Genomic DNA, 21,655 nt, shown 5'->3' with positions numbered 1-21,655 from the left:
AAACAACAGACTAGTTAACTAGTAACATTCATGAACACAGACATAAAACTTAAAAATACGTTAGGAAATAAAATCTGGTAACATGTAACTAAGTAGGGTTCATACCAGGAATTCAAGATTGGCTTAACTAAACATAGAAACTAGTTGATGTTTTTTTACCATATTAATAGTCTAAAAATTAAAAGTCATATCTTAGAGGAAGAAAAAGCATTTGAAAAATTTTTAATGTTTATTACTAAATTAAAATGTAAAAAAAGAGAATTTCCCGAACTTCCTAAGGGCGTCCACAAAAACTGGCTCCTAGCTGCTAGCATACTCAACAACTGACATGTGATCCATCCCTCAGGCTCAGAACAAGACCAGGGCTTCCACTCTTGCCACTTTAGTTAGCCCCAGACAGCAAGCCCTCAAGACAAAGAGTGGGCGGGCACCCAAACTAGATGTGAAGAGGGACAAGTGCCTTCATCTCAATATTATCATCATTTATGTAGAAAACAGACTCTACACAGGCCCTAACCAAACTAGCAGTTTTGCTTAACTGTTTAGTTAGTGCAATTGTAATTGAGCAATAAACATCAGGAACCTATAACTTGTTAAGTTGCTATGTACAACACTTATAAAAAAGCAAAACATTAATAAAATATCTTTTCTCAAAAGTGATCTGCAGATGAAATACAATCAAACTTCCAAACGGTTAAATTAAAATTAGGCACCAAAATCATTTGGAACAAATGGGCTAAACTGATATGGTTCAGAGTCCAGTTCCATGGCAGACCATGTACCACCAGCTACTGTGCCCGGAGATAAAGAGAAAGCAAGCACGCACCCCATCCCTGTTGTGGCCACGGTTTTACAGAATATTTCTAATTTTAACTTCAAGTAAATACTTAGTAACTTCTATAATAAGCATTTACTTAAGCTGGCTATAAAAGTAACTATTCACCTGAAAAGATTCAACCACAAAAACTTCATTGCAAATAATATGGTACAGATATTCCCAACAAACCGTGGAAAGTTAACATTTTGCTAAATAGTATATCACTGTATAGCTCATATTCCGAGAAATGACCAGGTGCAATTTCAAAAGTGAGGAGGAAAGGAACTTACCGATAACCTCAGAACACCAAAGTTGGCAAAATCATAAATGAGTATCTGGTAGAACAGCTCCTCACTGAAATAGAAATGGACAACTTTAAGAAAAGTGAATGTGTGCTGGAAGCCGAGCAGCAAGGGCAGTGGGACAAAGGTGCTGCCACCGGCTGAGGAGCCAAGGAGGTCGTCTCTATGCAAAGGACTGGGCTTCCTGGACAAGTTCAGTTACTAAGGTTGGCTCATCTCCTCCCTAGAGCTGTGCAAGGTTTCAGACACTGGCAATCAATTTTAAGACACTGTTTGCTTATTGGTCTCCCAATCACTGAAGAGCACTAGAGATCACCTTTGACAATTCACCACTCAACACCATAGGGTGGAGGGTTTGCCTAGCATATGAAGGCCTGGGTTCTACTCTCAGCACCACAGAAACTGTGTGTAGGTGAAAATGTTTATGGAGCACAGAAAGGGCAGTGTTTTCCTGAATCATCAGAAATAAACCCCAAGGCAAAATTATCCTGCATGGACTGGGGGTGGTGGGGGATATGGGGTAGGAGAAAAGGTCCTGCTGTGTAGCCCAATCTGGAACTTACAGTCATTCTTTACCTACACCTGACAAGTCTGGATTGCAGGTATTTGCCCCATGCCATGGTTTGAATATGCTTGGCCCAAGGAGTGGTACTATTGGAGGTGTGGCCTTGTTGGAGTAGGTGTGTCACTGTGTTCATGGGCTTTAAGACCCTCACTCTAGCTGACTGGAAGTCAGTCTTCCACAAAAGCCTTCAGATAAAGATGAAGAACTCTCAGCTCCTCCTGCACTATGCCTGCCTGGATGCTACCATGCTCCTGCCTTGATAATACTGGACTGAACCTCTGAACCTGTGAGCCAGTCCCAATTAAATGTTGTCTTTATAATGCTGCCTTGGTCATGGTGTCTGTTCACAGCAGTAAAACCCTAACCAAGACACCCTATGTCTGGAAGTGCATTGATATCTGAGTTAGTATGTTGCACTGGCTGACAATAATCCAAGAATAGCTCTTAAATAGGTATACTGGATCACTAATTAAAACCACATGCTCTTCTTCATATGCAAATCCTAGTATAAATATGTAAGCAAAGTACATGTGGGTACAGGTTATCATGTACAAAGAAGAACAAAGAAGGCTGGATATCAGGGGACGAGAAAGGTCTAAACTCAGGTAAATGACATGAGTACTTTAAGTTTACAGAAAGACTTAGAAATCCCAGAGAGACAAACAATACACAGTGGACACAAGGCGGTGGCATCCTCCCATATGCATCATCTATTTGAGGATATATTTACTACAAGCTCTAGATGCAATAGATCTAAAGTCCCTGGAAACAATTAAGATGTCCTGAGGTATAAACGGTAGATGGCACCACTGGGCTTGCCCTTCCTACACTGTGCAATACCTTGACTTTGGTGGTTGCATTCTCATGCCAGGGAGAGGCATGGGCTTCCTTCTGCCTCTCCGTAACTCTGCTACACGCATGAGACACTAGATCTCTAACAGCATGAAGCCCTCAACATCTGGTCTTTAGCCAGTGTTTACAGAGTGCTGAGCCAAGAGTTGGGCTTCTCAAGTTATTTATCTCCACAAAATTCCAATCAAATTGAGTCTTACTAACCTATGTATAAGTTAGATACATGAAATACAGAATAGAAATTTCCCATCATGTAAATGGGAAATGGTCAATCCTGGATTTAAACTCCTATCTGGACTCTCAAGGCTATATATCCTTGGCAGCCACTTCACCTGCTCCTCCACCCTCCAGCACTGGTGCCTATCCCCAGAGACTGCTCTTCTGATGGCTTTGCTGCTTTCACATACAGATTTACCTGAGCTTGGTAGTGTTGAGGAGGAATAGCTTGGTCTGGTGCTGTGCCAAGGCCCACTGAGGATTCACACAGCCCACAAAGGAATGGTTACGGAGCATCTCCCGGAGAGCTAGAAACAAACACCACCACGTAAGTGATGAAATTGTACTAAAGACTTCTTCACACCTCAAGCCCCACACAAGCAAAGATTCATCAACAAGGCTCCTGTTGAAAGAAACCAAATATGCCATCCACCTCTTAAGATGCTGAAAGGCGAAAGGTTTATATAATCTGAAGAGAAACCCCAGACCTACAGAGTCAACTGACCTAGGACCAGGGGGGGCTCACAGAGCCTGGGCCACTAACTAGGTGGCGTGCAGAAGATAGACTTAGACCCCTCTATATATTTGTGGCAAATGTACATCTTGGTCTTCATTGGGTCACCTAACAAGTTGGGCAGGGGTTGTCTCAGTCTCTGTTCCCTGCCATTGAATCCCTTTCCCCCATCTGGAATGCCTTATTGGGCCTCAGTGGAAGAGGATGTGCCTAGTCCTGCTGGACTGGAATTTCTAGGATGGGATTGTATCCAAGGGGACGGTGCAATGGGGGAAGGGATTTGTAAGGGTGGGACTGGGAAGAGAGGAGGGAGGGGGCTGTGATGGGGATGTAAACTGAACAAAATAAAAATATATATACTAAAAGGTTAAGGGTCAAAATGAAAGGCACAATGGGAAGCCAGAATTGTGACAAGAAGCCAGCTTTGCCGAAGAGTGAAGGGATTCTCCAGAGTTGGGAACTTCAGCATTTACAGGCTGTGGCAGTGTAAAAAGAACAAGACAAGAACTGTGTGAAATGGGGAGCCTGGCAGACCAATGCCCACTGTTGGAGCCGAAATCCCAAGGACTTTACCGCTCGCATAAACAGAAGCTCTACTACCCATGTCTTCAGCTAGCTGACTCTGCGGAGTAAAGACAGGAGACAAGCTGACACCCCGAGTGCCGAGTGCACAGCTCTCGGCTGATCTCCCTCGAATGGTTTAAAGGCCGGTTATCTGAGATCTCTATTGGAGATTTTGGGTTAAACTAAAAGCAGGCTCCAAGTAATTCTCCAAGATACGTGCTAGTGAGTAGCAGCTGTGTGAGTGTGAGTGTGTGGTGTGTGTGTGGTGTGAGTGTATGTGTGTACTATTATAAAAGAGACACAGGGAATCAAGTTTCAGAGTCGAGAACCCAGTACAGAAGACCAGCACAGAAGACCTGCAATGGCCTGCAGATTGGAGACCCAGCAGAGAACGGGGGCACAGTAGGTGCTGAGGACCTGAGCTACTCCTGAGCAGGACATGACTGCAAATGCCAAGAGACCTCAGAAGAGCTGGGTAGGACTTCTTAACATGGAGAACTGATGGCAGCTTAAACAGGCAGGCAACACACTAGACAATGTCAGTGGCCCCATGGCTGAACTTCAACAGTAGAAATCATAAAATGAGAGTACTACCTTCAATACCCAAGAAAAATCATCAACCTGGAGTTTTAAATAAAAGTAAATTTGAGAAAACAGAATTTGAGGAAGCAGACTTATCACTGCTGTTGCTGATGCGCTTGTGAGTTTTCACTGCTGTGTAAGTTCTGTAATTATGTCCCATACAGAGAGAGGCTTGCTGTCTTCATCTATGGAATAGGCACCAGCCATCTCCCCCTTTCTACTGGAAACTCCATGTCTTTACAGGATGTTCTATGTAGGTGGAAATGATGACTTTTAAAGCCGGAGAAGTCAAATAATCTAGACTAATGGCCCACTGGAGGGGCAGGAGCAGTGGAATCACCTGAAATGAGGCCAGTTTCCAAGAAACTCTGCTCTATCCATCGCTAGCTACTGGGGTGGGACTCGGCCAGCTGGAAAGCAGACTCCATGTCTGCTGGTCTAGCACAGGCCCTTTTGCACAGGACTTCAAGGACTGCATTTTACCCCACCTGAAACACTCCTCCAGCCTCAGTTTCTCCTGTGTTTTCCTCCATTCTGCAAAGACCAAAATATACAAAATCCTTCTTTTATATCAAAGTTAAACTACACGCCCACTTCAACACTGAGATTGTGGGTCTTCACATGTTCTCAGCACCAACAAGTAAAGCTCAGCTAAGGGGGAGCCCTGCCACAGAGATCAGGAGGAGCCCTGCCACAGAGATCAGGAGGAGCCCTGCCACAGAGATCAGGAGGAGCCCTGCCACAGAGATCAGGAGGAGCCCTGCCACAGAGATCAGGAGGAGCCCTGCCACAGAGATCAGGAGGAGCCCTGCCACAGAGATCAGGAGGAGCCCTGCCACAGAGATCAGGAGGAGCCCTGCCACAGAGATCAGGAGGAGCCCTGCCACAGAGATCAGGAGGAGTCCTGCCACAGAGATCAGGAGGAGCCCTGCCACAGAGATCAGGAGGAGCCCTGCCACAGAGATCAGGAGGAGCCCTGCCACAGAGATCAGGAGGAGTCCTGCCAGAGATCAGGAGGAGCCCTGCCACAGAGATCAGGAGGAGCCCTGCCACAGAGATCAGGAGGAGTCCTGCTAGAGATCAGGCTACACTCCACCATTTTAGGATTTAAAATTGCTTTAAGAGCTCCCAGCTTGAAAAGTAATACAAGAAAAGAACAACTTCAGCACATTTCATGGAAATAAAAATCAGAAGCCAACTGGCAACATGTACATGGGCAGAAACCCAGGCACAGGAAGATGTTGTGCTATACATGTGACATGCCAGAGTGACAAGGGGACAAAGACAGGCAGATAGGCCAGGAGCAATTTATGAAAACCAAGTTCAGGCCCTCCTGCGTTAGCTCAGATGATGGTGACTGTGACAGGAAATGAAGAGGCTGATGTACAGTAGTTATTTCAGAAGGTTCAGGGTAGAGGGGACAGTACAACTTTGCTCCTGAGCTTGACCATCTTTTCAGAAATCAATCCAGGAGGCAGGTGTGGTGGTGGAGCCCTGCAGTCCCAGCTCTAAAAGGTGGGAGCAGACCTGAGAACCCAGGCTAACATGGGCTACTCTGAGTCCCTAGGTCAGCCTGGGCTGACAGTGAGAGCATCTCAAACAAGATGATTACGACCCAGATGATCATAATTTATACTTTATAAAAATATTGAAATTGACTTATTTCCCCCTCTGTTGTGTGTGTGTGTGTGTGTGTGTGTGTGTGTGTGTGTGTGTGTGTGTGTGGTCATGCATGTGCCACAGGACACATGTGGAAATTAGAGGACAACTTTCAGGAGTTAGTTTTCTCTTTCTACTATGTGGGTTCCAAGGATCAAGCTCAAGTCGTCAAGCCTTGTGGTGAGAGCTTTTACCCATGGAGCCATGCTGCAGCCGCTAGGGCTTCTTCCTGACAGATGAAAACAGGAAGGTCATGGCTAGATGACAGACTCAAGCGGAGCTGCCACCTAGAGCCTACATGCTACCCTACACTCAGAACATGAGTACCTCCTAGGGTGTGGACAGCTTGGCCGTGAGGGTGAGGGCCAGTCTCCTTACACCCCTGCCCTATCCTCCTAAGAGCATTCAGCTAGTTTTCTAGTAGGGACTAGGAAGAAGTCTGGCACACAGCTATTCTCAAAAGCTATTTCTGAGGATGACAGGGACTTACCAGCCTTCAGAACATAAAAATATCCCGTTTTTAAGCAGTGTCTTATTAGTTACTTCTAATCAGTCTGGTGATCTAGGATAAGTCAGTACTACTTTCTGAGGCACAGAAGAGCTCAGTCACAGTGTGAGGTCACTCAGTGGAAATGGAGTCCAGGATCTGAACTGAGTCAGCGGCAGGACTGTTAGCCCCAGCTAAGCACACCCCGTCTGGTAGGGTAAGGACTTCGCTCATTCACAATGCTGCTTTTAGCAACAACAGAAACAAAGCAGAAACCTCTGAAATGACCATCACAGCCGACCCTTCCATAAATGGAAATATCAGTTAATTCTGCTTACAATCAATAGATTATTTCCCCCCTCTCTTCCTCTAGAGAATGGTCTTCTGTGTAAGGGAAAACAGCTTGCCCATGCAGCATAAGGCTGTGCCCACCTGACAACCTGAGTGCTGTCTGTATTTCAAAAGCCCTCACTCGGTGCCACGCAGATCTCAGCACTTACGTACTCTCATGGCCCCGCTCATTAATTTCTTCCTGGAGACTCAAAACACTGGTGAGGTTAATGATCCTCCTCCGGGGGTAGCAAGCAGCTGTCATTTCCTTCCCAGAATCATTTTCCACCATTTCCACATCAGATTCCTCCCGATGTCTCTTTCTGCAATGAAGAGAAGAACTGACAGGTTGTTATTCTTCCATTATATTTTTTCAACTCAGCTAAATGTAAGGGTTGTACTTTGGAGAAAGGAGCAGCTCCTCCCTGCCAGTGCCTATGTCTACACAGCTATGCTACGGTAGACCAGCCGCTGTCCCGTGTCACATTACTTATTTGACAACCTCAGATCTCAAGGGCTTTGAGCAAGTGAAGTGGCCTTGTCAAGACTCACTAATTCATGAATCGTTCCATCTGTCTGTCCATCCGTCTACCCATCCACATCACACTGACATGCACCAACAACATACAGCAGTGAACACATTAGAAAGAGGACATCCTTTTGCTTAATTTCTAGTGGAAAAGTTAGCAACAGAAAAAGATTTTTAAAATCAAATTTTAAATGTGTAATTATTTTATATGTATGGCTGTTTTGTCTGAATGTATGTCCGTGTTCCATGTTCATGCCTTGGTGCCTGCAGAGACCAGAAAACGGCATTGAATTTCCTGGGAGTAGAGTTACAGATGGCTGTGACCCACCAGGTTCTAGGTGCTAGGAGCTAAACCTGGGTCCTCTGTAAGAGCGGCCAGTGTTCTTAACTGCTGAGCCACCTCTCCAGCCCAAGAAAAGGATTTTTAATAGTGGCGGATGGTAGGAAGAAAATACAAGGCCACATAATAAGGCTGATGGGAATGTAAGAGAAGAGGGATCTTTTATCTGAATGAACATGTGGTCTGACTGGAATGGCCTGTATAGGCTCATATACGTGAGTATTTAGTCCCTAGTTGCTATAACTATTTGGAAAGGCCTTATTGGAAGAAATATGTGACTGGGGGTGGACTTCGAGGTTTCAAAACCTCAAAATAGTTTCTGTCTCTCTGCCTCTAACTTATAGATCAGATGTAGGCTCTCAATCACTGCTCCAGTACCACGCCTGCCTACCTGCCTGCTGTCATGCTTCCTGCCATGATGATCATGGACTAATAATTATTAATTTCTTTTATAAGTTGCCTTGGTCATTGTGTCTCTTCATACCAATAGAAAAGTAACTGTGACAAAAGACTGGGAAAGGTGACTCTTGAGCTAAGACATGAATGACAAGAGCCCAGTGTCTCCTAGGCTGAGGAACACCAAGGGCAGTAGAAGGATGGAAGCTAGGCCGCTCAGACAAGCCACAGTCATTTGGCTATCGTACTGCAAAGGGGGCAAGCAGGGGCAAGCGAGACATAGGCTGTCATTCCGTGTCAGTGGGAAGTCTTGAGAATGTATATAAAGTACCCATGCTTGAAAAATACCTGCATCATCTTATTCTCTGGAAAAACTTGCCTGGACGTGGCCTTGCTTAGATAATAAAGGAATCAACTGGCGTTAGGCAGTATGTCTAAGGGCAACATTCACTTCAGTGCCAGGGTTCTTGCCAGCGCCTCTAAGAGAACATGCACCTCCGGCAAGGGGTTTTAAATTGAGCACCAGGATCAATACCAGCTCAGAAAATGAAGCCTGGCCATCTCCTGAGTCTCCCAGAGACTCCGACTAAGAACTTGCAGAGCATACACTAGAAATGTTCAAGGTCAAATGACAGCCTTTTGACTACAGATCCATTCACGGCTTTTCCCACGATCTCGTATACTTGAGGGAATCCTGTAGACTAGGCTGCTTCTGAAAGGAGGGGCAGCAGCTGTGGCAAGGATGAAGAGCCACTTTAAGCTTCTCTCACAGTCATCTCTGATGTCAAGGCTTTATTAGAAACAAAGGCTACATCTTTGTGCCTTCTGATATATTAATTAAAACATAAACAGTGGACATTCATTTAAGAACTCTCACAGGAAACCATGAGAGTCACTGTCAAATGCAGACAGTAAACAAGGCCACCGCACTGCCCCAGTCTAGGAGAAGGAGAGACTAATTTGTGGAGAACCTGCTGGAAGAGTTTTAGTGAGGAGCACAGGAGGCCACACCTGCAGCTGCCTGGACTGGAAGTGGGTGCTGCTTTCTGTGCCGCTTCTGAAGTTCCTATTATTGATTCCCTCTCCAAATTCTCCTTCTCAGCAGCTGCTTCAGCGGGCGCTGGGAGCTCAAGCATCTCCTCATCCTTCTGCATGGCCTTTTCCAGAGAGCGCTCCGTCCTGTCCCCTGGGACAGGGTCCTGGGGCTGGCTGGGCAGAAGCCTGCTTACAGGCTGCAGGAAGACATCAAGCTTCTGGTCCCGGGAGTCTGTGCGGACCATCTGGTAAGCGTGGACCTTGTCGCTGCTTCCACTAGTAGATGAAGAAGCCACACCTGTCATGGGCTTAACTGCCTCCCCAGAGGGCCCAGCAAGTCCTGGAAGCAAGGTCTGTTTCAAGAGAGAAGACAGTAAAAGGGCCCAGTCTTTAATACATAAATGTCCAGATCCAAAAAAAAGAAGAGTAGTGGGCAAAGATGTCAGAGCCAGTTACATCACAGTACAACATTCATAAGTATAAAATTCAAGAATTAAGCAAAGTTCTTATAATCTTAAAATTAGGTTAAAATGAAATGTGAAAAGTTCCTATATTTTGACTATTTTTCTACTCTAAAAAGATTCTATTTTTTATGGTAAAACACATACAGCAGGAAACAAACCATTTTAAGCAATTTTTAAGCTAGAATTCCATGGCAGTGACTCTATCTCCATAACTTTCACCCCTCAAAACTCACATTTAACTTCCCATTCCCTCTCACACCTGGCCCTGGCAACTATCATTCTGCTGTCTTTTAAAATTTGCTGGGGGACTGACCCCACAACTCTCATGAGCAATCTGCCACTGAGCTATAGGCTCAGAATTCTACTTTTAAATATACTTCTTTCCTTCATTCTATCCACCGGAGTCTAAAAATCAGTGACTACCCAGAAACAGTAAAAATCCCAAGTCCCAGATTCTGGATTCTGGTTACCAAATACCAATCCCCCTGCATAAACTAGAGTACCTCCAAGAAATAACCAATCAAGCAGGGCTTGGAAAATCAGCACGAGGCTGCCCACAAAATCTTGCATTGCCAGACTCAAGAAATCTTAAAGCCTAATGGAACTAGGTCCAAAAAGATGAAGGAACAGCTAAAAGGGACTTCAACTGGACAAGAAAATGGGAAAAAGACAAATGTCTACAAGTGACTAACTTGGTTCCTTTGTTAATTGCTGTGACTCAGTATAAAGAAAAGAAAGAAAGTAGGAAGGGAACAAAAGTTCCAACAAATGAGAGAAAGTTATATGCAGAAGATTCCTGTCAATTAATACAGGGCAATTCTTAGGCAAATGAATGGAACTAGAAAATATCCTGAGTGAGGTAACCCATCACAAAAGAACACACGTGGTATGCACTCACTGATAAGTGGATATTATAATGATAATATACACTGAGAAGTGGATATTAGCTCAAAAGCTCCGAATATCCAAGATATAATTCACAGACCACATGAGGCTCAAGAAGGAAGACCAAAGTATGGGTGCTTTGGTCCTTAGAAAAGGAACCAAAATACTCACGGGAAGAAATATGGAGACAAAATGCAGAACAGAGACTGAAGGAAAGACCATCCAAAAACTGCCACACCTGGGGATCCATCCCATATACAGTCACCAAACCCAGACACTATTGCAGATGCCAACAAGTGCTTACTGACAGGAGCCTGATATAGCTGTCTCCTGAGAGGATCTGCCAGAGCCTGACAAATACAGAGGCGGATGCTCGCAGCCAACTATTGGACTGAGCATGGGGTCCCCAATGAAGGAGTTAGAGAAAGGACTGAGGAGCTGAAGGGGTTTGCAACCTCATAGGAAGAACAACAATATCAACCAATCAGACCCCCCCAGAGACTAAACCACCAACCAAAGAGTGTACATGGAGGGACCCATGGCTCTAGCTCCAGCCACATATGTAGCAGAGGATGGCCTTGTGGGGCATCAAAGGGAGGAGAAGCTCTTGGTTCTGTGAAGGTTTAATGCCCCCATGAATGCCAGGGTGGGGAAGTGGGAGTGGATGGTTGGGGAAACACCCTCATAGAAGCAGGGAGAGGGGGGATGGGATAGGGGAGGTGAAAGCGGGGGTGGGGGTGGGAGGAAGGGATAACATTTGAAGTGTAAATAAAGAAAATATCCAATAAAAGAAAAGAAAAAAAATTAAAAAAAAAAACACACACACACATAGGACAAGAAGATTAAGTGGTAAGATCATAGTCTTACAATCTAAAGTAATAACTGATTACAGTAATGGGGGCACAGTAAGGTATGTTGTGGAGGGCAACCTTAACAAAAAAGAACCAGGCAGTCACCAAAGAAGCTCACCCTTAACGCACAAAGTCATTATGAGGCTCCTGTTGGATGCGCTAGGAAGTATACGGCCCTGCCTTCCCAGAACTATCCCACGCCTATTCCACAGATGAAGAGTTCAGTTTGGCCATGTGTAGAGACAGCATGACATGATTCCTGCCCCAGAACAGCCAACAGGGTGTAGGCCTCCACCAGTGCTGATGGCTGCTGTGGGCGTAAGGCTCATTTGTACATGTTTTCACATTCCTCTGAGGAATGTTCTCCCCAGTGACACTGAAGACTCCATGATAATCAGAGACAATGTGAGTCTAGGAGGCAGAAGTGTGGCTGATATCTCAGCAAAACGGTAAATGCTGTGACCTCCAGGACAGCCCTTAAGGTTGTGGAAAAGAACTCTAAAAGCATGAATTTGAAAATACATAATTTCTCAATTATGTAAAAATATAAGGATGCAATATGAACTGTATAAGGAGCTTCACAGTTCTGAAGGGACAGAGGCAGCTAGCTACACTGTGAATCATCTTCTCAGAATCAAAGACAGGCAGATACAAGGGCAGACAGATCCCTGAGTTCAAGGTCAGCCTGGGACAGATTGAACTCAGATCCAGGCATGGCTGCAATGGTAATTCCGGGGTGGGATCTCACCCAGGTAGCTTATCATCTGTGTTTAACAGAGGAAGGCAGATCTCTGAATTATTTTGCAGTACTTGAAAAAAAAAAACAAGCAAAACAAAACAAAAAAACAAAACAGAAGTTCCAGCTGTCTTCTAAGACTCCAAGGGCTGCAGTCACTGGATGCTGGTTCATAGGCTAATGGAAAGGGAACCTGGAGGAAATGACTGGATGAATACGTAAAATAAAAGACTGGGCTTATGATCTGTAAGAGATGAGCTATCCAGAGAAATTTTTAGAAAACAAGAGAGAACTCCTTAGAGAACTGTCTGAAGCAGAAAATATATATTGAGAGCGCTGTCTTCAGAGGAGCAGAACAGAGGCTGCCAGCTGGGGCTATGACTTGACTTAGAGTTGTTGGTTTTTCCCACTCCCAGACACTCCTCCTCTCAGAGCTTCTCTCCAACCCGAAACTGGTCCTGGACAATTCACAATTATGCTACAGCTTCCACACTGAGAAGGACATGTGAGACACCCAGAAAACGCCACTGAACCTGCTAAGACTATGGTCAAGGATGTCATGCTTACTTCCTTAACAGGAAGGCAAAATGTTCAACACTCTCCTGATGCTCTGGTGTTCTAATTTAAACACCTGGTGGAGTGAGAGCTTGACTGGAGGCTCGCGCAGGGGAGCACGACTGCATACCCTTGACCAGGGACCTGTCCTCCCCTAGGTCCTCCTCTTCTCCAGAAGGAGCATGGAGCTTTGGAAGGATGCACAGGGAGCAGTGAGGACCTGCTTAGCCAGCTAGATCAGCTGGAGATCAATAGGGTGACAGATGTCACAACAGATTGCTCTCACATCCCACAGGGATAGAATAACAGGGATAAAGCCCAGCAGGTGATGGCTTTGATGCAGCCAACCTGGCCTTCTGCCTGGTGTGCTCCTGCTGTGGATAGGGACTCACCACTCACATTTAAGTTTCACTGTGTGCTCTCTCTCACCCCCACCCCCAGCTGCTTCTCACAAGAAAGCCTTGGCTCCATCCCATAACCCACAGTAGAAGCAAGACCAGCATTTGCCTCCTCACTACCAAAGGAGTAAGATGGGCACATTTGAATGAACCCAACAAAGAACATTAGATAAAGCATTACTGGGGTAAAATGAATAGAGGGGCAAGGGGACAGTCATTTGGCAAACTGACTGTAGGTTGTGATTCAGAAAAGTTCTGAGCCAGATCAGAGATGATAGGAATGCAGTTACTAGCACCGAACTGTGTATGTGGTTAAAATGCTTCAGATGCCACACTCTATGTTATGACTTTTTTACCACAGTTTATATTATCAAACATCGCCAGGCAGTGGTGGCGCATGCCTGTAATCCCAGCACTTGGGAGGCAGAGGCTAGGGATTTCCGAGTTCGAGGCCAGCCTGGTCTACAGAGTAAGTTCCAGGACAGCCAGGGCTACACAGAAAAACCCTGTTTCAAAAACAAAAAATTAAAAATTAAAAAATTAATATCAAACATCAGCTGTTGGACTAGAGTATGACAATTTACAGCTACTAGCAGTGCAAAAAAAAAAAAAAAAACCCGAAGATATAGTAACTTGGATTTTTTTTTTTTGAGGGATCAAACCAGAAGGAATAAAATTTACAAGAAAAAAAATCTAGGCAAAATAATGTTTTTGTGTCTGAATATAGTTATGCCCCTAGATTTCCAATTTAAAGCAACGTAGATGATCAGAGAGAATTAAATAACACTACAAAGAAACAACCCATCAGTCTAAATGTGCCTTCTGCTACAAGAAACACAGAGACATCAATGAGAATAGCAATTTTAAAAAAGAGCTGGGGCTGGCAAGATGGCGTGATGGATGAAAGTGCTGGCCGCCAAGCCTTGAGAACCTGACTTAATCCTGGAAGTCACCACTAGGAGACGCCCGAGGCATCAATGTTACCTTCTGATCGCCACACCTCGCCAAAATAAAAATAAAAATAAAACACAGACAGAGAGCCAACTTAAGAGATTTAAAAAAATGTAACAACCAAATATTATAACCTGAACTTCTCTGAATACAGACTTGAACACACTTACTGTTAAACAGAGTCTCAGGATAATTAAGATATTTGAATAAGATTAGATAGTAAATGATGTTACTGCTATTAATTTTATTGTTGTGTCATATTTACATTAAGGTTATATAAGAAATCTTTTAGATGTATAATGAAGTACTAAGGAAGAAACCAGTGTCTACGATGTCTTCAAGATATACTTTTCTCTTCCCAAGTAAGATTATATAAAACCAGTAGGGCAAAATGCTGATGTTGTAAAAGCTGGGCAGCAGGTATATGTACTACTTAATTTTATCTGTGCTTAGAAAATGCTTAAAAATTAAAACAAAGTATCAGATCGATTAAAAAACAGAACACCTTTCTTGAAAGACAGTCAAACTTCAGAGGAGTAGCCGGCTCAGTGGTAAGAGCATCCACTGTGCAGGCCTGAGCACCTGGCTCAAATGCCCAGCACTCAAGTAAGGCCTGGCCTGGCCACAGCGTCTATTACCTAATTCATGGAGGTAGAAGCAGGCTGATCTTGAGAGCCACTTGCCAGTTAGACTCACTCAGAGAGCATCAGTTCAGTGAAATTCAGTCTCAAGGCAGTAAAGAAACAGAACAAATTCAATACCCTGCTCTGGCCTCTGCATACGAGTCTATGGATACATGACCTGTGCGCATGACACTGAACACACAGAGACTCTCAAACACATAAATCCCAGAGAAAAATGGTATTGAAAGAAAACTATCAAAAAAAAATATAAAGACAATTCAAAGTTATAACAAAAAGAAATCTGAGTTTTCCTGATGTGGAACACATTTCAAAGCAGCAAAGGCCCAGAAAGACTGTGGAGGGAGATGTCCTCACCTGGGTGAAATACATCCTGGACGAATTGGAGCCCAAGAGCTTACTCTCGATGTGCTGCTGCACACGCTCCAGAATACTCTCCTCATGGAGAAAGTGCACTTCATGCTTGGTGGGGTGTACATTGACATCCACGTTCTGAGGACTGATTTCCAAACTAGAATAAAAAGAGGGAAAGACCACAGAGATGGAAAAGAATGTTCGTGTGGTGACATGTGACGACTAGACAACATGGCAAGGCCAAATCACCAGAGCCTCGCACCTCAAGATTAAGTCGGGGGACCGCATGCTCTCCCTCAGGAGCTGTGTGGCTTTCAGGAACCTGCATCACTGCCCTTGGCCTTAGTGTCATTTACACACTGGACACAGCACTCTCCTAAATTCAGTTACACTGGGAATAAAGTCCATGCAAGGCATCCTGCTTGTGTGTGTGGCAGTTACTGCAAGTCAGCTGTCAGCAGAAGTGCTGCATTATGTGACCTCAGGCAAGTAGCCAACGTTTGAGTGTCTTCTCAGCTCTAAAGACAGGGTAACTATCAAACTGTCCCCTTCCCTCACTTTTCAGAAGATGCAGGACTCTCCAGTCAGCTCAGAGCTCTGACCTGCTCCTCATTCATCTCTCATGGCTTGCTAAAAATGGCGCTTTGCAATATGAAGCTCTGTCAGCAGAGGGCACCACAGGGACAACAGGAGGAGTCTTCTTGCTCATAGAGCTCAGCAGTTTCTTCTTATGGGCAGTACACCCCACAGAGGCTCCTCAGTATAGTGCTCTATAGAGGAGGACTGCCTCATGCCCTTCTCCCAGGTGCAGCAAGCCACAGGCACATTCTCTCTTCAGGGCCTTATAGAATGGAAGGGCAAGCGGCTTCTTTCCTATCCACGCCCTGGGAAGGGGCTCTGTCATCCCTGTCACTGATCTCTCACTATTTAACCCTAGGCTCCCTGATGTCAGTATTAATTTCATCATTAAGCTTTCCTTGTTCTGTGGCATGATTTCTATCTCTATTTAGCTCCCGCCTGGTCCAGAACAAGCTGATGACACTGCAGATTGATTACCCAGCAAGGAAACATGGGAGTCAACAACTGTACATTAAATCTAAAAACGGCTATTAGTGTTCATGGTCATAATATGTCTGATCTCATCTAAGAACCATTTTGAAATATGATTTTTTACTTTTTCTCTCATTTCAGTGAGATCAGAACAAAGAAGACTTTCTCTTTTTGAGACAGGGTCTTGTTACACTGGCCTAGAAACGTAAAATCCTCCAAAACACCAGGTTCATAGGAATGTTCCAGCAGGCTCAGCTGAGAATTAACGTTCCAACATAGTTTCTGCCAAAAGGCTAAGACCTGAAAGATTTCAGTCATGAACTGGGCCTTGGCAGCTCTGTTGCAAAGAGAACAGTCATTCTTCATGCTGATTTTAGAGAGGCTTTTTCGGACAAGCAGAACAAGACATAAAGAAGAGATCTTGACCATGTGGGTTTTGGTCTAAATCAGGCAAGCCCTCACTGTGTGTGAGACAAGCATGGCTGCTGCAGTATTTAAGGAAGCCACGGATGGGCATCTGCCAAGCTAAGGCAAGAACCCTGCAAGCAGGCAGGCAGGTAGGGGCAGCTACCACAGGCCTGCCCACCAGAACCCGTGTAAAGAGAAAGAAAAGCCAACTCTAGAAATGTGTCTTCTGACTTCCACACTTGTGCCCCGGGCCCCGTGCTCTCTCACGCCTTCGTTCTTGCTCCTACCCCTCTATATCTAAATTAAATAAACTTTAGTTTAGATATAAACTTTATTGATATCTAAAATAAATAAAATTAGATTAAAGAATCTTTTAAAATGTTTAAAGACTCCTTGCAAGGCGGGGTGCTGTTTCTTGACCCAAGTGGAAGGAAGCCCAGAGTCTTGAGCGAGTGAGAACAGTGCTCTTTCCCGTGGAGGGCCAGGGAGCCCTTCCAGAGCAGTGGCCAGGACCCACCCTGGTGACAACTGACAGGCACCCTCTTTCACAGAGCACTGAAGTGTCTGTGTTACATTACCTGAGGTACAAGAATGGGTGTGTGTTTTTGGGCAAATATGCTGCATATACAGTTTCTATGGCTTTTCTCAAGGCAGTTGATTCTACCAGACGATCTGGAAAAACAAAAGGATTGTTAACCAGATCACACTTGTCCGTCAGATGAGGTCATGGCTGCATCCTCATACGTGGCTATAAAGTCACCCCTGGAGTGGCAACCTTATTGAATGCCCAGGAACAAGAACTCCCTTTATCTGTCACCACTTCCCAGCATCTCACTGCAGGCCTGGGGCTTCTCCTCTCACCCAAGCAGCAGAAAAGATGAGAGGCCGTCCAATCCTGCCGGCTCCCTCACCTTCCTCCCGTCAGCCCATGTACATTAGCTGTCATTGGCCTTTGGCAGCTCCCAGATAGGCCAATCCACAAAGACAAAGCTATTGATCACACATGCCAAATGCTGAGAGAAACCATAATGGTGGATAAACTAACTCTAGCCCAAGTGTCCAGCCCACAACAGAGATGTGTGTGAGCCACAGTGCGGGGAGGGGCACTGACTTCGTCCACAGAGGGTTCCACTAATGGGAAGGAGCTCCCCAGCACCTCAGGAGGTGTACACAGCTTGGTCCTGGTAAGGAGACTGAAGTGACCCGGGCTTAGAGGGTTCGAGAAGGGCTAGAAGACAAAGACAAAGACGAAGGAAGATCTATTTTCAGAAAATTCTTTCTGCTCAGTCAGATTTTAATGAATAGCTTAATGAACTGTTGTTCTATGAACTGGTAGCCAAGAATATGTCACATCTTTGTATTTCTAACAAGAGTGATGATTTTATCAGTGCTGAGACTTGTTTTCTGAGTGGCCCCTTTAACAATGCCGACTGTGCTCTGTAACTCCTGTCCTGACCACACAGGGCTGGTGGTGTACAGGAAGGCAAAGCATTCACACCTAAGATGAGTAAACCCTAACCAGAGCCTACCCTAAGAGCCAAGGCCACGTCCTAGGTGTGCTGCCTGGCTCCTTCTCTCAGGACTCATCCGGAATTGCTACTCTATGAAACTATTATTCTTAGTAAACTTAGTTAACTCCAATTTTGCTCAAAAGAAAAGGACTCTGAAGATAAGACTATGAAAGTCCAATGTGTGGAAAGCCGTTTCTCACGTCTGAAAGGCCCCGCGAGCTCTGACTACTACGGCAGGGTGGTGTGTTACTCTAGCACCAGCAAACCCTTACAACATACTAGTAAGCTACACAAACCTGAAAGTCAAATAGTACTCACTTAATAAAAATCATGTAAATAACACGTCACCAGAGAGGTAAGAACTAGGAGAGAATTTCAAGCTAATTTAATTCCTTCCTTGATTTCTAGAATTACCCTTAATAAATTAAATACCCTTTAAAGGATAAATTTCATTCTTTAAAAAAAAATTCTCAAGGTTCGTAGGATTTGGCATTTTAGTGACAATGCCTGAGGAGGTTTGAGCCCCATAGTGGCACTATTAGGAGGTGTGGAGTATTGTTGAGTAGGTGTGGCCTTATTACAAGTGTGTCACTGTGGGGGCGGTCAATGAGAAACCATGTGGGAGCCAGTCTTCTCTTAGCGAGGCCTACAGATGAAGAGGTAGAACCTTCAGCTCCTCTAGCCCCATGCTTGCCTGCATGCTGCCATGTTCCCGCCTTAATGATAATGGACTGAACCTCTGAACCTGTAAGTCGGCCCCAATTAAATATTGTCCTTAGAAGAGTTGCCTCGGTCATGGTGTCTGTTCACAGCATAAAAACCCAAAACAATGTTTATATTTAGGCTTGATTTTCTGCAGTGCAATGTGGAACAGCAGCCCGACCTAGAGGTGGAAACGGGTCTGCTTGGAAAGGCTGTGGTGCTGGCAGAGGAAGGCAAGCTGGCCTACGCTGCTCAAGGTAAAGAGCCGGAGTGTGCCAGCCAGCAGCACAGATGAGGTAACAATTAGAACTGCAGCAGGAAGTCTCCCCGTGTATGATTACCCTGGGAGTTAGGAACTCTCGGGTTCCATTCAGCTCTACGTGTAGACGCTTGGTTTTTTCTCACTTACGGTTGATGAAGAGTAGGAAAATGCACTTCTTCACTGAGTAGTTTGCATTCGAAATATAGCCATTCATTTTGAAAGAAAGGGTTTTATCCTCACACCCAACTTCTATCAGTTCTCTGTTTAGAAAAGAGAAATTTTGAAACTTTGAAAGCACAAGAAATCTTACATGTCAGAAAAGAATCACAGTAGTAAAAAACAGGGTTCCTTCCCATAAACTATCTTTGCCCCATAAAAATCCTAAGACTAGGTTCAGCTGAGGTCCTGTAAGTATTCTCGACATCTGTCTATCCATCTCTCAAACTCTACCCAGTCTCTGTCCAGCCACCTACTCAGTGTTTTCAGGTACTTGTGCTGAGTGCTGGGCACTACTCTAACTGCTGAGAAGATCAATCTAAGCTCCTAGTCCTTACTTTGCTTAAATATTTTGTTATCATAACTAAATCTCAAAGCTTAAAGCCCCCAAACTCATCTCTGCTGACCTGAAACCTTACTATATTGATTATCACCATAATGGACCCCCCAGAGTGGTTACTGTGAGAATAGGTAAACAAGAGCTGTCTCTCAGAAAAGCCACACTTATTTCTTCCTAAGTTTTCAGAATAACCTACTGGCAGCTAGTTAACTCGTAGCAGTCTTCATATTCCTCACTATCTGCAGAGATTTCCCCTTCATGCCCTGTTATTTTTCTTTTGAGGCCTCAGCACAACTTGCTAATGGATGGCATAATTATCTCATTTCCTTCTGACTAGAGACCTGTGAGAAGAACCATCCCAGCTGTTCACTACTGCATCCCTGCTGTGGCACAGCACTCACTGGATTTTGCTGCGGTGGTAACAGACCCCGAGTCCCTAGGTGGAGATGCAGCCTGCAGGGTTGCGCATACACAGTGACCCACAAACTCCTTCTTCCTCCAATGTCTCAGGAGCCCAGACTGGAAACCTGCTTCTGGAAATGCTCTCTAGGCATGATGTCTAATCTCTTACAGCCCATGGGGACCACTGTTCAGTCTTAAAATCTTATCAAATACTCTTGAAAGCTACCCTGTAGAATACACAGATCTTTCTTTGCTCTAGGAATAGTTTTAAAATGAACTCATTTACACTTAATTAGAAAGAAAAGTATAACAAGCTATTTCTTCCCTTGGTTTGACTCAAAGAATGGTTTGTCCTTGGATGTAGAATTCCAGTATTAAGACAACTGCCAATGCTTTTGAAACCTTGGGGCAAAGGAAGGCAGCCCCCACTGATTGCTCAGGAGAAATCTACTACTGACACCTGGGGTATGTCAGGGAGTTCGAAGCAGGCATTCCTAGCAAGGCACCTGTGATGGAAACGGTAGGCTTTACAAACAAGGAGAGCTCCAGAGGAACTCCTCAGAGAAGTGGACTCTCCTCGTGGGCCCTCTCTGAAAATAAAAGGCTGCTAACGCCTGCAAGTGCAGTCTTTAAGAATAGAAAATTTCATCCAGCTTTACATCTCTAGCTCCTGACACCAAGTTTGAAATAAGAATGGCACTTATTTAGTGTTGAGAGACAAGTAAGTTAAATCCTCATCCTAATAACAATGAAAAAAAGGGAATAGGAACATCCAAGGGTGACAGACAGAACTCTAAGCTTTAAAGAGAACAAGCTGACTGACTGGCAGGCACAGCATCCTGTGGCAGAGAGCCCTAGGGAGCACTGACTACATTACACAATGACACCGCCAACCACCATGAATCAAGGGGATGAGCCTGATATCTGACTACACCAACTCTCAGCATTTACTGCTAACAAGATTCAAATAAAACTGGGCTGATAAACCAGAGGAAACAAAAGATTCTGTTATATGCGATTACTGACATACCGACTAACAGCATTTCCAAAGATGGAGCGAATGTTGTCCACGGTTGTGGCATTGGGTAGTGTTCTGACATCAGATACTGTCTCACCTTGCTGAAAACAACAGACCACATTGTGACTTGACATCTGAAAACCCCAAGAAGTAAGAATGTTTTTCTTAAACATAACCTACTTTTCTTTCCTAATACAAAATTGTCCTTCAAAAATCATAACTTAGGGACTGAAGGCATGGCTAGCCACTAGGAATACTGCTGCTACTCCTGCAGAGGGAGGCTCCAGGTGTGGTCTCCAGCACTCACAGCCATTTGTGACTTCAGTCCAGGGGCTCTGCTGGCCTCTGCTGGCCTCTGTGGGCACCAGGCATGCACATGGTACACAGACATACATGCAGGCAAAAATTTGCACACATAAAACAAAAATGGATATAACTTTTTAAAAAAAAAATCATGACTTACTTTTTTAACTGAGAAACTAATGCCTGAATTATGTATTGAATACCTGAAAAGAAAAGGAAAAAGCTCAGCAGAGGGTATCCAAATGCACAATAAATTTAGTTAACTACTTTTAACTAAGCAAGCTGGTAGATTAATAAGAAAAAGGTGATTTAAGCAAAGGTATGTACAAACCAAAATACCTTGGTACAATCTATATCACCCACAGGAAAACACAGTACAGAGACTCGTGGAGATTACACCGCCCAATGTGACCAAGTCAC

At 44.6% G+C, this 21,655-nt stretch overlaps 1 protein-coding gene across 1 annotated transcript in view; it reads right to left on the bottom strand.

The window, feature by feature from the left end:
- Mlh1 (mutL homolog 1) overlaps positions 1–21,655 on the bottom strand; it is a 41,518-nt gene that overhangs the window by 8,887 nt on the left and 10,976 nt on the right. The window contains exons 7-15 of the mRNA XM_052187093.1: positions 21,396–21,438; positions 20,945–21,033; positions 19,104–19,216; positions 17,060–17,153; positions 15,027–15,180; positions 9,165–9,541; positions 7,063–7,211; positions 2,952–3,060; positions 1,108–1,171 (exon numbers count right to left, since the gene is read on the bottom strand). Coding sequence (XP_052043053.1) covers positions 1,108–1,171; positions 2,952–3,060; positions 7,063–7,211; positions 9,165–9,541; positions 15,027–15,180; positions 17,060–17,153; positions 19,104–19,216; positions 20,945–21,033; positions 21,396–21,438 — 1,192 coding nt within the window. The remainder of the gene's footprint in view (positions 1–1,107; positions 1,172–2,951; positions 3,061–7,062; positions 7,212–9,164; positions 9,542–15,026; positions 15,181–17,059; positions 17,154–19,103; positions 19,217–20,944; positions 21,034–21,395; positions 21,439–21,655) is intronic.

The sequence above is a fragment of the Apodemus sylvaticus genome, chromosome 7 (assembly GCF_947179515.1).
Source record: "Apodemus sylvaticus chromosome 7, mApoSyl1.1, whole genome shotgun sequence".
NCBI classification, from domain to species: Eukaryota; Metazoa; Chordata; class Mammalia; order Rodentia; family Muridae; genus Apodemus; species Apodemus sylvaticus.
The sequence above is the reverse complement of the archived record's forward strand: the minus strand, read 5'-3'. Positions and strand labels throughout refer to the sequence as shown.